At 42.5% G+C, this 13,182-nt stretch overlaps 2 protein-coding genes across 8 annotated transcripts in view; one reads left to right on the top strand and one right to left on the bottom strand.

Moving 5' to 3' along the window:
- PPFIA4 (PTPRF interacting protein alpha 4) overlaps nt 1-213 on the bottom strand; it is a 109,158-nt gene extending 108,945 nt beyond the window's left edge. For 6 of the 7 annotated variants that reach the window (XM_081866984.1, XM_081866986.1, XM_081866987.1 and 3 more), the window contains exon 1: nt 121-213. The gene's annotated coding sequence lies outside the window, so the exon portion shown is untranslated. The remainder of the gene's footprint in view (nt 1-120) is intronic. The other variant, XM_081866985.1, reaches the window with a different exon arrangement.
- A 3,751-nt stretch (nt 214-3,964) lies between these two features.
- On the top strand, nt 3,965-12,551 carry TMEM183A (transmembrane protein 183A). The gene is given in 9 exon segments (XM_081867035.1): nt 3,965-4,116; nt 4,119-4,185; nt 4,291-4,380; nt 5,926-6,078; nt 6,740-6,899; nt 8,517-8,697; nt 11,610-11,684; nt 11,889-12,044; nt 12,264-12,551. Coding segments are annotated over 9 exon segments (1,101 nt in total). The 5' UTR covers nt 3,965-4,080; the 3' UTR covers nt 12,447-12,551.
- The last annotated feature ends 631 nt before the right edge of the window (nt 12,552-13,182 follow it).

The following is a 13,182-nucleotide window of genomic DNA, read 5'->3' as shown; positions in this document are numbered from 1 at the left end:
CGGGCAAGTCGCCCTCAGGCGCGCTGAGGTAACCAACCTGAAGGCAGCACCCCGCGCTCTCTTTCTCCCCCCCCCTCCCCCCTCATCATCTCGTTCCCCTCAGGAGCAACCGCCACTCACCGGCTTCGGAAAGGAGGCTTTCGCGCACCGCAGCCGCTACCACGGCAGCGTCCCTGCTCGCGGAAGGCCCCGCCCCCCATGCCGCCTCACCCTTCTCTGCTCGCCGGAGGCCACGCCCCCGTGCCGGCCTCTTGCCTGAGAGGCCACGCCCCCTTTATTCCACTATTATTTCCCAGCGCCGTTTCAATAGGACGAGGCCCCGCCCCCTCGCTTACCCCCCCCCCCCCCGCTCTCAGGACCGCTCCTTCTGGCCCCGCCTCTCCGCATGCGGAAAAGGAGAAAGCGGCGCTGGCGGTACGGAGTTTTTCTTACGTCCCTTGTCATTTGCTAAACGACAAGCTTAAACGCGGCTGCCTGGCAAAAGGAGTCGCGTTGATGTCAGAGGGATGGATTTCCTCCAAGCATACTGAGGATCAGAGCATTTGAGTGAGTGGCTGGCTGGCTGGCTTGGAGTCAGAATGGTCCTTGCTCCTTGGAAGTGGGTGCTGATGCTCATGCTCAGCGGGACATAGCAGTGCACACCCACCTGCTTGCATTTAACAGCCCGATTCTGTTCGTGTTTGAAGTTCTGTTGAGCTCAGTGGGGCTTCCCCACAAGCTAAGTGAGGGAACACAGGTTTAAGGGGCTTGGTTATTGAGTAAAGGCGCATAAGATCATGCCGTCCTAATAATGTCCGTTGGAAACAGTGGGAGCTACCTAAAAGCACACAGTAATTAATGGGATTATATGGACACCTATCTGAGAGTCATAGCTGTCAACCTTCCCTTTTTTTGCGGGAAATTCCCTTATTCCAGCGCCGTTTCCCGCTGCTATCCCGGATTGTTAGATATCTCGTAGACTGTCCTTGGGACAGGTGAGGCTACTGATCCCCTTATTTTCAAATCTGAAAGTTGACAGCTATGCTGAGAGTCCAATAAATAGCACTGGGATGCAAGTTGCACAGTACAGTATTGCTATTCAATTCTGGGAGAAGGTCCTGATTTTATATATATATATATATATATATATATATACACACACACACACACACACACACACACACACGATCCAAGTAAAAAGATTGAAAAACTCATTTTCCATGTGCTAATCTAAAGGAGAGTCTAGCTAAGGAGCTTATTAGGCTGGAGTATGTACTTCTGCTAGGAAATGGGCCTCTTTCCAAGTTTTCTCTATTCTGCCAGAGACATGACTTCTAGCTGTACTTGGGAGAGGAAGGAAGGTTCTGAATTATTAGCCAGTGCCAACTTCCATAAATAAACATTTAATTCATGATGCAGTATGAAATATTGAGATATCCTTTGGCATCAAGGCTAAGCTGGGGCAGAGAAAGGTGAAATAGGAGAGGAAACCAGTTAATGTTAGGCAAAAAAATAATGTCCAAGCTCACAGAAAGTGCCAACACCTGTTTTTAAAAATCTGACATCATGGTCTGAGCGCATCAAAGCACAGTGTATAATACAGACACATAAGGTACTGAGGATTAAGTCCCACTGAATTCAATACAGTACTTCAATTTTTTCCCCAGACTTCTGTACTTTCTTCAGTGGCACAAGAACAGCAGTAGGGATGAAGACCTGCGGCTTTAGGGCTGCAATCCACTGTAGCAGACCATAAAGGTAGTCTAGGAGGATGAACACAGTATTTATATTCACTACAAAGTACCTCCTTAATGGTATAGTTCTCATACTCTCTGTAGCTGTTTAAGCTATTGCTAAATCCCTTTACTACCTTTTGAGCTAAAAACCATTACAGTATTTTTAAATTTAAAAAGGAGTTTCTTACAGGCAGCCTAAATCTAATTAGGCCTTAGGATGCACACCAGCACAAAGTAAAGCAGCTTCCTAGTGTCTAAGTTCTGGTGTAGATTACATTAAGACATTGGACCACTTAGCTTGCTGCATTCTATATAGCAAATCATCAGTTAAATTTGAATAATTAAATTTCCCATGTGAGATAACTGCTAAACTTTGTCACAATCCTATGCATGTTTACTCAGAAAGTGCATGTTTAGGATTGCAGTCTTAATTTATCTGAAATTAATTTTAAACACGAATGGCTTTAGTCCTCTAACACTGAATATATCACTGTGTACACATTTTGCAGACAATGATTGAACCAAAATGGGCTTTTTGTTAGATCTTCTGAGATTGGCAACACATCTATATTTTAATCAGTTCCTGCAGCTGTGCCTTTAACAGCAGCTTGATCTACAATTAAGCAGGAGACAATGTTAAAAAAAATTCACTTGCTAATATTTGCAGATCAACAAACTGCACTTATGAGAAAGCTAAGCTTTCCCCCCTCCCTTATCTGTTTGCAGCATATTTATGGTCAACCCGCCCCCCCCATGTGGTAAATCGCATAAAGAATTCTGCTCTGTTGGTTTCGTTTTTATAGGCTTTCTTAGTCTATATAAATCAAGTTATTTCGTTACTGTATAACAAAAAAAAAAAAATCACAGCCTATTGCTCTCTAAATACGTAGTTCTTGGCTAAGTTGCTGGAAGTAATGATTTTATCAGCAGGAGCAGCTATAGCTGTTTAGAAGATGGGAGGGGGAACTGTAAGTGTTGTGTGAAAGAAGAAATGAGTATTGATTCCTCTCATCTAGAAAAAGCTGATAGTAAGTGAACTAGGCCAATATATCAGAATTTAATGCTTTCAGGTTTATGCTAGAGTGAGATCCTTTGATATTATAATACAAATTCAGTTGGGGAAACTTGGGAGAAAAGATGAGGCGACTGAGAGAAAAAATGTAAAAGTTATTAGAACCTGAGTGGGGAAGGTTGAAATAAACTGAAGTACAGTACACTGGCAACTTACATGCATTTAACTTGTGCACATTCAGCTTTACGCAGATGGCAAAAAATAAGGCGGACAGGTGTCCGAGGGGGAGGGAACTTTAGCAATCCCACCCACCATTGCACCCAATATGCTTTGATTATATGCAATTTTGGCTTTGGTACAAACCCCGAAGTGTAACCCTCACTTAAGTTGCGGCCTCCCGTAGGTTAGTGGATATCACCCATTTTACTACCTAGCATGGGCATAGCTGGGGGCATATGTTTGCCCCATGTTTTTAAGGGGTGTTGTATGTAAAAGCTACTCTGATCTGTGGGGGTGACCTTGGAGCAGGCATAAGTAAACTCGGCCCTCCATATGTTTTGAGACTACACTTCCCATCATCCCTGACCACTGGTCCTGTTAGCTGGGAATGATGGGAGTTGTAGCCCCAAAATATCTGGAGGGCTAAGTTTGCCTATGCCTGCCTTGGAGGAACTCTGTTTAACTTTCTGTAGAGGAGAGTAATAAAAAGATGTACATTTCATTATCTCGCCTATCATGCTGCAGAACACTTTTAAAAGTCGCTACTACGAGGTATCAACGAAGTTTGCAACATTTCTTTCATCAGTGAGTGGTATGGAGTTATTGGATGGGGAAAGCGCCCAGAAGGCAATTCACAATATATTGGCGTTTCATCCTGAAAAAGATCTCTCAACAACTTTGTTAAATGGGGTCGCCTGAGAGTGATTTAAAGCTTAAGCTGAACGGAAATCTGATCGCTGCTCTTTATACGGTGCCACCCTGTCTCTTTGAAAGGGGCGCACTTGGGGCGCAGGATCGTGGGAAAGCCTTAAAAAGAGGAAGGACCCGTGGTGTTGTTTTCAAGAAGAGATATCGCATGAAAACGCATCGGCGGCGGCGCACAACCACTTTCCCGTCGATGAGAAACGAGGCAAGTGCAGCGAGGAGAAGCCACACTGCCGCGACTTTCGCAGGCTGATGACGTGGCGGGTCGGCGTCGTCGGCCGATTGCGTCCGTCTCGCGCGCCGGGGCGCTTCTGGATGTCGCGAGAGTTGCCGGTAACGTCGGTTTACGGGGCCGGCCGCAGCGGGGATGGCTGAGGAGCTGCCTGGAGCCGACGAGCGAGGCTCCACGGCCTGGCTGTCGCCGAGGAAATGGCGCCCCGAGACCGGCCAGTAACCGCGTCCACTTTGCCATGCGTAAACGCGGAGCCCGGAAACGTCTCAAGGCTCGGGCCGGCGACGTCTGCTTGGAGCGCGGTGAGTCGCTGAGACCCAGTGCTAGTGACCGGGGCGGAGGGGGGGGGGGAGGTGGAGTCGGCCATTATTGTTCCGGATCCTTAAACTCTCGTTTTTTGCCCGTAGTGACCGTAGCCGATTATGCGAATTCGGACCCCTCCGTGGTGAAATCCGGCCGCGTGAAAAAGGCTGTGGCCAACGCGCTGCAGCAGGAAGGTGAGTTCGGGCTTGAATGGCCCGCGGAGAGTTTTCCCCCCCGACCTGGAGAGTCGTTACAGAGGTCACTTGTCTTAGAGCATGTTGGCATTAAAAAATTAGCAGTCTGTATTTTGGTGTCCAACGCTTTCGGGTGCCCTCTTGCCTTCCTCTACCCTCCCCCCCCCCAAAAAAAAAGTATCGTAAACACTGCAGGATTGAATTAGGTCCCAATGTATGGTCTAATCGTGGCACCTGGGACCACCACATTGACCACCAGGACAAGACACTAAGCAACTATATTGTTTTCATCACTGTAGACTTATCAGTGTAGGAGGCTCCATGTGTCCTTGATCCATGTATATGTAGGCCTTTAGAACAGAAGAATGAGCACATCCCTGTAATCTTTTCATTCTGAAGAAATGGTATGCTCGCTATCAGAACTGTAGAAAACACTGTTATAGGCTAACAAACTATTAGAGCCCTGTAGTCAAATAAAGAGATGGTTAGTATAAATCAATAAATAAATTTCAGCTACTTGCTTTTATCATATCTGCTTTTTGGCCCCATTACTGCTCTAAATGCACAAACAGCTGAAGATGCAAATGACAGAATTTCTATGTGCAGTTTAGATTGAGTAGTGCTATCCCCTCTCATGACCCGAGTCCACAATGCTCCAAATCTCCCTTCCCCATTTTACATTTTATGATTTATCTGGAAAATGCTTGATTTGGTTGTGTACTTTCTGCTGTTCAGTTATTGTTTATGACTACCTTAATTATGTTTGCAATTGTGTATTTTCTTGTTGTAATCTGCCTTGAGCATGGTTTTAACTATGGGAAGGCGGAGTACAAATAAAAACATGTATGTGTGTACACAGCTTCTCCTCTAGGTGTAGGACAAACATATAGCATTGCACCAGTCCCATTTTCTTTTTGGCTCTTCTTATTTCTTCCTCCCCAACTCCATTTTTCAATCATCCATTGACTCAAGTTTCCTGCTTTTCAGACCACTACTCTCTTGCTTGCTTTCTGTAACCAGAATGTGTTATGAGCTAGCCTACCTAAAAGTCCTCTGTATACTAAGCAAACTTTTCTTTGATTCTTGTATCAGTTTCCCTGTCACCTCTGAACTTTTTCTCAAGCCCCGTTCTCTCATACCATATGTTCAGATTTCTCTTACTTAGTCTGTTGCTTGCTGTTCACCCTTCCTTCAGACCCGCTGCCTCTGGACTCCCTGTCTTGGCTTGCCTAATTCCCATCATAGCTTCCATGCTCTTATAAAGTTTTAATCAGAGCCAAACCGGTAACTTCCATTCCTTAGGGAATCTGGACCGTAAACTAATTTACTTTGAAGCTGAACATTTTGTGCTACCACACTACTTCCAGCAATTGGAAATTTCACCACCAGTGCAGATAGCAAATCACGCTTGGTAAAATAGGCTCCATGTTGTTTTTGAAACTACCAGTTGGCTATTTATTTTTCCTCTAACAGTTGGATTACTAGGATAACATTCAACATATATTTGCCAGCTCTTGTATCTTAATATGTTCTTTGCGGTTTTAGCAAAATCACTTTGTGGTTTGGAAGCCTCTTATGTGCCTACTGATGAAGTGTTATCAGTGGCAGAATCTTGTGATAGTTGTGATGAAATGGATTCTAAGGATATCACCAATGATACAATATTGTCTGGAAAAAAGAAAAGCAAGAGGCATAAAGGTAAGAGCTGAGTTGATTTAATCAGTCATTCCCAATTGTCAAATTAATTACTTTGTGTGAGAGAGAGCTATATAGTTTCTCAAGTTTCTATCCTTATTTGGCATGCAAGCTTCCTTTTTACTACCTCTGTAGCTGGTAAAAACCTTAGCCAAAAGCCATTGTAGACATGTTCCAGCCATGAAACTTACTGGTTGAACTTGAGTCAGTTAATTGGCTACCTGAAATACGATCTTAGAAGATGAAGTTGTTTGAATGGGCAACTCTTTATATTGCAGCTAACTATGCTGATAATTTCCTAACACTTGCTGGGGAGCAAAGACTAACTGCCAGGTTCTTGATTGTAACATACTTGACACTGTACATTGCCTTGAGGCGTGTGTGGAGATATTAAACAGTCAACCAAGGAGGTTGGATCAACAGTTAAAATCAAGCCTAAAAACATTTATTAACCACATATGACAAAAGCCTGCCAGAATAAAGTAGCCATTAATAATCAACCAAGAAAAGGGGCAATGGAGAGGGCCAACTTTACACCATGATGCAAGGTGTTGTAAATTTCATTTTGGAGCCTAGTTCTAGCAAAGCAATGTCCATGTCTTGCTAGCCTTGAAGACTTGATAGGATGAGTGTCAGTAACGATTCCCCCCCCCCTTTCCTTCAGATGATTCTGATGAGGTGATAGGCAAAGACTATCCCATTGATATTTGGTTGGTGCTGGCTTCCTACATACGTCCAGAAGATACTGTGAATTTTTCTCTTATCTGTAGAAAAGCCTGGATTGTCACTTGTACTGCTGCCTTTTGGACCAGACTTTATAGAAGGTATGACAATTTATAACTGTTTTTTTTTTTTGTCAGTAGTAATTCATCATACAGGAAGAATGGAGAATGGAACTGTAGGCTAGTTTTGGTGCAGGATGTGGTCTGCAGTCCTCCCATGTGCATTACATATAACTGGCACACTGCATGGAGGTCAAATTAATGGAATTCTTTTCTTGTGCAGCAGTAGGGAGATATTATATGGCTCACTGGATTTTGACACAAAGCTTTGCATTGGCTTTATAAACGATGGACAAGGAAAGCACACCAGTGTCTGCATCACAGCAAAGAGGCATCATTGGCTATATCACTATGCTGACCAGCTCAGTGTTTTGTGTAGTACTCGTTTTTTTCAGCTTCTGCTAAAGTAACTGTAACTGTAAATATACTAATTGCTGTTAATGTGACTGCACTTGTATTTAACTGTGTGAGGGAGGGTATTAAAATATGGGTGAGCAACGCTTAGACAGTCTTATGTCTTCTGCTGTATTAGCTATTGTACTGTTCTTTTGCTTTTACTTCTGCCTGTTCTCTCGGAACTGGAGAGAGAGGACGCCTGAATCCTTTGTACGTGGGGTGTAAATAAATACGTAGATTAGCTCTACAGTGTCTCACACTTATTGCTGTGTTAAACTAGAAGATTAGCATGCATATATAATTTGATATATGTCGCTGTAGTATACTGGAGAAGAAGAGAAATGCCTTTTCCAGAGCTGCGCATACCAGAGGACGCTTGGAGTTCGGGGTTGCAGGGGCACCCCCAGGGCATTTTCCAACAATCTGGTTATCAGAAGTATATGGTACATGATAAATGGATGAATGAGAATGGGGAAAGGCATAATGACCTGGTACATTCAGCTAGTATTCCTTCTCAATTTTTTTCTATATTAGTCTTACTAACAAGATTTTTCACGTAGGTATGATCAGCATTTTTAGAATGCTGAACTATCTGGTTCTCCACTATAAGCCTGGACTTTGATTATCCATATGTTGACGAATAGTGCAGGAGAAAAATCCATGGTGACGAACATTTAAAATAAATGTGATGGGGGGGTGTTATAGGGTGATATATGACTTTCATACTTGGAGCAGACAAAATAAAATGGTGAACTTTACTAACTTTAGTCCATTGATTTCAGTGGGTCAAATCTTAGTCTGACTTTGTCAGATACCTGCCATTTTTAGTATTTTTCTGGGTTTACCTAAAAGGGCAGGGATGCTGAGGCAGATGGAACCTCCCTTCCCTCACCAACTAAGATATATGAGTGGGCTGCATGCGCTCTTCACATTAGTTTTAGTGAGGGTCATTGCTCTTCCACTTTTTTTATTAGGAGATGTTAAGATGCCTTGTGGAGTTCTCATTCTAATTCCAGTGTTGGCTTAGTGCTCCAATCCATAGATCTCTTTGACACACAACCAGGCTACATGAACATAACTTCAAAGGAATCTATGCTTGACATTATGTGGAACAGATAGTTGGTACTGGATTTGGAGAGGGTGTGGCCAAAAACAGAATACATCTCAAAAGGGGGAGCAAACTCTGTCTGAGAAACACTGGTTTAAGTAGTCTTTGCATGAAATTTAGTATTTGTCTTACATGAATTTTTGTTTGCATTTTAGGCACTACAACAGAAATGCATGCCTTCCGGTCCGTTTACAGCCAGAGTCAGTGGAAAAGTTGTATTGCCTTCGTGCGTGTGTAATTCGGTCTTTGTACCACATGTACAGACCTTTTGTTTCTCAGGTAGCCAGGAATCCAGCTATCCCAGAAACTACACCAAGCACTCTCAAAAATTCAAAAGTAAGTTTGAAGAAATGTGCTCTTATCCAAGTGGCGTGGTGTTGTATTTCTGTTGAAGCAATGAAATGCATGTGTTTGAGCCTACTTCTCAACTTACATTTTGGACAGGATTTGTTTTTGCCAACAGCACATTTGTGCATATTTACTTACTGTTTATTAAAGCCTTGGCTCTGGATTTCTAAGGGCATCTTATTCTATGAGTGCCTGATCTTTGACCTGCCAAAGCAGAAATTAAGATGTCTACTCTTAAAATATAAGATTAACATTTTCCTTGTCCATTGGCAGTTGTATGCACAACTAATATCTGTTTCAAAGCAGCTTGTACTCCCTTGTCAATTTTTTCTTTCCTAGGAGGTTGTGAGCTAGCCAGTTCCCAATCTAATGGAAAGGAAGGATTGACATCTTTGATTCTTCATGTTCACATCACAACGGCTTTGGTGTCCACAGCTAATAGTGCAGTCATACTAACAATCTACATCCCGTGTATTTGTAAATTAACTTTATAAAAGGAAATTAAATGTCAAAAATCTGTGTTGCAGTAACAGTTATGGTTTTGCTTAAATTCTGTAAGCGTAGGCATTTGCCATCAATCTTACTTCATTGCACCTTTGCATTATTGAAATGCAAGTTACGCATTTGTGTATATAGCAGTGTGTTTGCGCACTGTGCAGCCACAGAGCCTCTACACTTTGATTTGGGTATTCCTCATTTAGAGTCTCTCTTACGGGAGATGACCGCATTGAGCATGCAAGGCAGAGGAACTTGGACCCTTTGGTTACTGAATCCAGATCTTGTATTTAATTTCCCTTTCTCTTTCCCAGTGTAGCTTCTGTGGGACACTGGAGCCGTTGTGGTGTCAGCAGAAGTTTGCCCTTAACGACATCCCCACTGTTTGGAGCAGCAGGCCACATGGTACACATCTGAAGGGTAGGGCAGCTGACATGTGGATGACGTCCTCAGCCCTTTAGGAGGTATTCATGTGTTAAACTACTTTCCTCCTTGTAACTCATACCCAAGGCTGCTCAGAGGAGTGGGATAATTAATAGGGGAGCATGCTTCTGACAAGCTATGAGGAGAGGCATATTTGCATGAAAGCTCCTTGCTGCATGCTTCTGAACTTAACTAAAATTTGGCTTGTGCATGTCTCCTTTATAAAGAATGAAGGTTTGTTGCTTACAATAGATAGACTGTTACTAGTGTAGACTCTTATCTATACAATAGGTAAAGGTAAAGGTACCCCTGCCCGTACGGGCCAGTCTTGACAGACTCTAGGGTTGTGCGCTCATCTCACTCTATAGGCCGGGAGCCAGCGCTGTCCGCAGACACTTCCGGGTCACGTGGCCAGCGTAACAAGCTGCATCTGGCGAGCCAGCGCAGCACACGGAAACGCCATTTACCTTCCCGCTAGTAAGCGGTCCCTATTTATCTACTTGCACCCGGGGGTGCTTTCGAACTGCTAGGTTGGCAGGCGCTGGGACCGAGCAACGGGAGCGCACCCCGCCGCGGGGATTCGAACCGCCGACCTGACGATTGGCAAGTCCTAGGCGCTGAGGTTTTACCCACAGCGCCACCCGCGTCCCTATTATCTATACAATACCTAGGTCTAAAAGGAAGAATCACCCTTGAATAGAAGAGTGTCTCCCTCTTATTGTCTATAAGAAGAATGAATCAGCAATTGTTGCCTTTGGACTTGGGTCTTTTTCTCTCTCTTTTGGAGGGGATTGTTTAATAATAATAAAAGCTCAGCGGTTTACAAAAGATAAAACAGTAAAGTCAAGAAAAATACTACTCAACTTGAAAACATACACAAGTTAAAATACATAACATATTAAAATTACCTCAATTTTCTAAGCATCTGGATAGGCTTGTACAGTGGTACCCCAGTTTTCGAGGGTCTCGGAAACCAAACATTTCGGTTTTTGAACACCGAAAACCCGGAAGTAATTGCTTCCATTTTCAAACATGCCTCGTAAGTCTAACGGCTTCCACTGCGTTGTTTTCTTCAAATTTCTCCATTGACTTTGCAGGCTGCTCTTCACGCCTTGGTTGTCAAACAGTCTTCCGGAATAGATTACTTTCGACAACCAAGGTACCATTGTATAAACAGGAATGTTTTTAGCAGGCACCAGAAGAGTACAGTGAAGGTATATGCTTGATCTCAATTGGCAGGGAATTCCAAAGTGCAGGCTCTGCCACATTGAACAATCAAGTTCTAACAAATGCAGAACAGGTAATATGTCACACCTGCAGAAGGATCAATTCTGCCAATCAAAGCAGTCAAGTGGATGCATGTAGGGTTAGGTGATCTTGTAGGTAAACTGGTCCAAAGTTGCTAAGGGCTTTATATACCAATAATAACACCTTGAACCTGGCCCGCTAGCAAATCTGCAATCTGTAGATCTCTGAGCGTTAAGATGCTGACAAGTCTTTAACCCTGTCAGCAATCATTCTGCACCAACTGCACCTTGATAACTGTAAGTGTAGGTGTAAATTGCCCCATGTGATTATAAACTTCTCTACAGAATATATGCCCCTAACCTGAATGCATAACTATGTGCCCTGAAGCTTCAACTAATAATAAACCACTAGTTCATCTTATTGTCACTTTTCTGCTCTTGGTTTCTTTACTTTCAGGTGTTTCAATGTGAGTGCTATGTGCAAATAGCTATATTGCCTGACTGGTTTGTGTCATGTTTGACACAGATTTCACATGTAATGTTTGGGGCAGAAGCATGTTTTAAGCTTTTAGCAAGTGTTATGCTGCCTCATAGCACTGTAAAAAAATAACAATTTGATTCATGGGCAATGCAAAGTGTATTAATTTGACTATGTTTGTACAAACTGCTTTAAAGCTATAGTGTTGTTGTTGTTGTTGTTGTTTTAAAAAGAAACCTTTCTCTTTTCTGCATCAGTGTCTGCTTTTCTGGTCTAAAAAAGTTGGTCGACAGCCTTCACTGTGGGAATTCAGCTTCAAATTCCAAAGGCAGGTATGAAAGCTAAACAACTTTGCAATTTCATGGATGTTATTTATATCCCACAATATAGTGAAATAATAAACTTATAATATTAAACCACAATTAAAAACAGACATAAAAAGCAGCAATCAAATATTTCAGGAATAATCTGCAGTTATGAAAGTTTATAGATATGGAATCAATTTCTAGCAAACTAATGGGCATATTTCTTTCAAGAATAAGTCTTTCAAGAATAAGTGTTCGAAACATCTTCAACCACCCATCCGGTACAAAGATGTCCACATGAACCCTGACCAAGACTGCTGTCTGCTGCAGATCACTACTCTTGATTTCATATATATTCCTATAGTCATGGGCATGACAGTTACTTTGGTAAGTGTTAGAACTTCTGTACTTTTCAACCATAGCTTCAAAACTATGTCCTGTGCAATCTTTCTACCAGTTTTGCTAGAAAAAGTATTATATTGTGAAGAAGTATTTCCTCAAATGATAAAGCTTATTCTTAAAATTTGCACATTCAAATCCTATAGTAAATAGCATTCATATTTGACAGGTCCAGATCTTGATGTTTCTGATTTATCTTATTTGCAGTTCACGATAAATGTGAGCACCGACATGAGGCATCACAGAGTGAAAATGGTGTTCCACGATTCTCCAGTTTGGAGTGGCAAGAAACACAGATTTGACCATGGAGTGCAAGTTGTAATGGACCCTGTGCACAGTGTGCGCCTTTTTGATTGGTGGCACCCACAGTTCCCTTCTTCATACACCTGAAAACTCTCAAGTAGTTTGTCATATGAACTGGAAAAAATTTCAATAATCCTGGTTATATTTGTAGACTATATACTATATACCATCTCCATAAATGACTAAACTTGATACGCCAAGTCTCTGTATTTGGTCAGCAGTGGCAGGAATATTTTATTATAAGGTTGCAGGAGCACTTACGGAAGGCATTTTATGATCTTGGGGTGGGTGGTGTGGGGGAAGCTTCAGCTAAAACTTGTCTGGTGCCAGTGAAAATTATCACCACCTACATGAGAAAAGCCTATTGTTTCTATATAGAATGACAGTTCAGGTACTAGTGGTATATCCAAGTTAAAGTGATAGTTTCTGGTGATCTCTTTACAGCATACTTAGACTGGTGTACTCAGTAAGGAAACTACAAGGACTGCAGGGTTATATATCCTCACCAGTCTTGATTACTCTTAGCAGGACTTACTCACTCTATGCCTTGGACATAACGGTTCACAGACTATCTTTGTAGAACAAATGTGAAATAGAACTGAGAGCTGAATTGCTTAAATGTGTGTCTTCAGAAGATACTGGCTGTAGTAGAAAGTTCTCTTTAGCTCGGCCTGCTTGCACATGCTATTTAACTACTTCCCTGTGTACTGTACTTCAGGGAACTGTTTAGTTTCCATTTTGCAGTAATTGGAGGAATGCTTACTACCTTGCTAGCTTATTAGGATTTCTTGGAGTAATTGGTCTGTAACAAAGTCACTTCTGA

This window comes from Podarcis erhardii, assembly GCF_964252035.2.
Source record: "Podarcis erhardii genome assembly, chromosome: 6".
NCBI classification, from domain to species: domain Eukaryota; kingdom Metazoa; phylum Chordata; class Lepidosauria; order Squamata; family Lacertidae; genus Podarcis; species Podarcis erhardii.
This window is presented reverse-complemented; position numbering and strand designations above follow the sequence as displayed.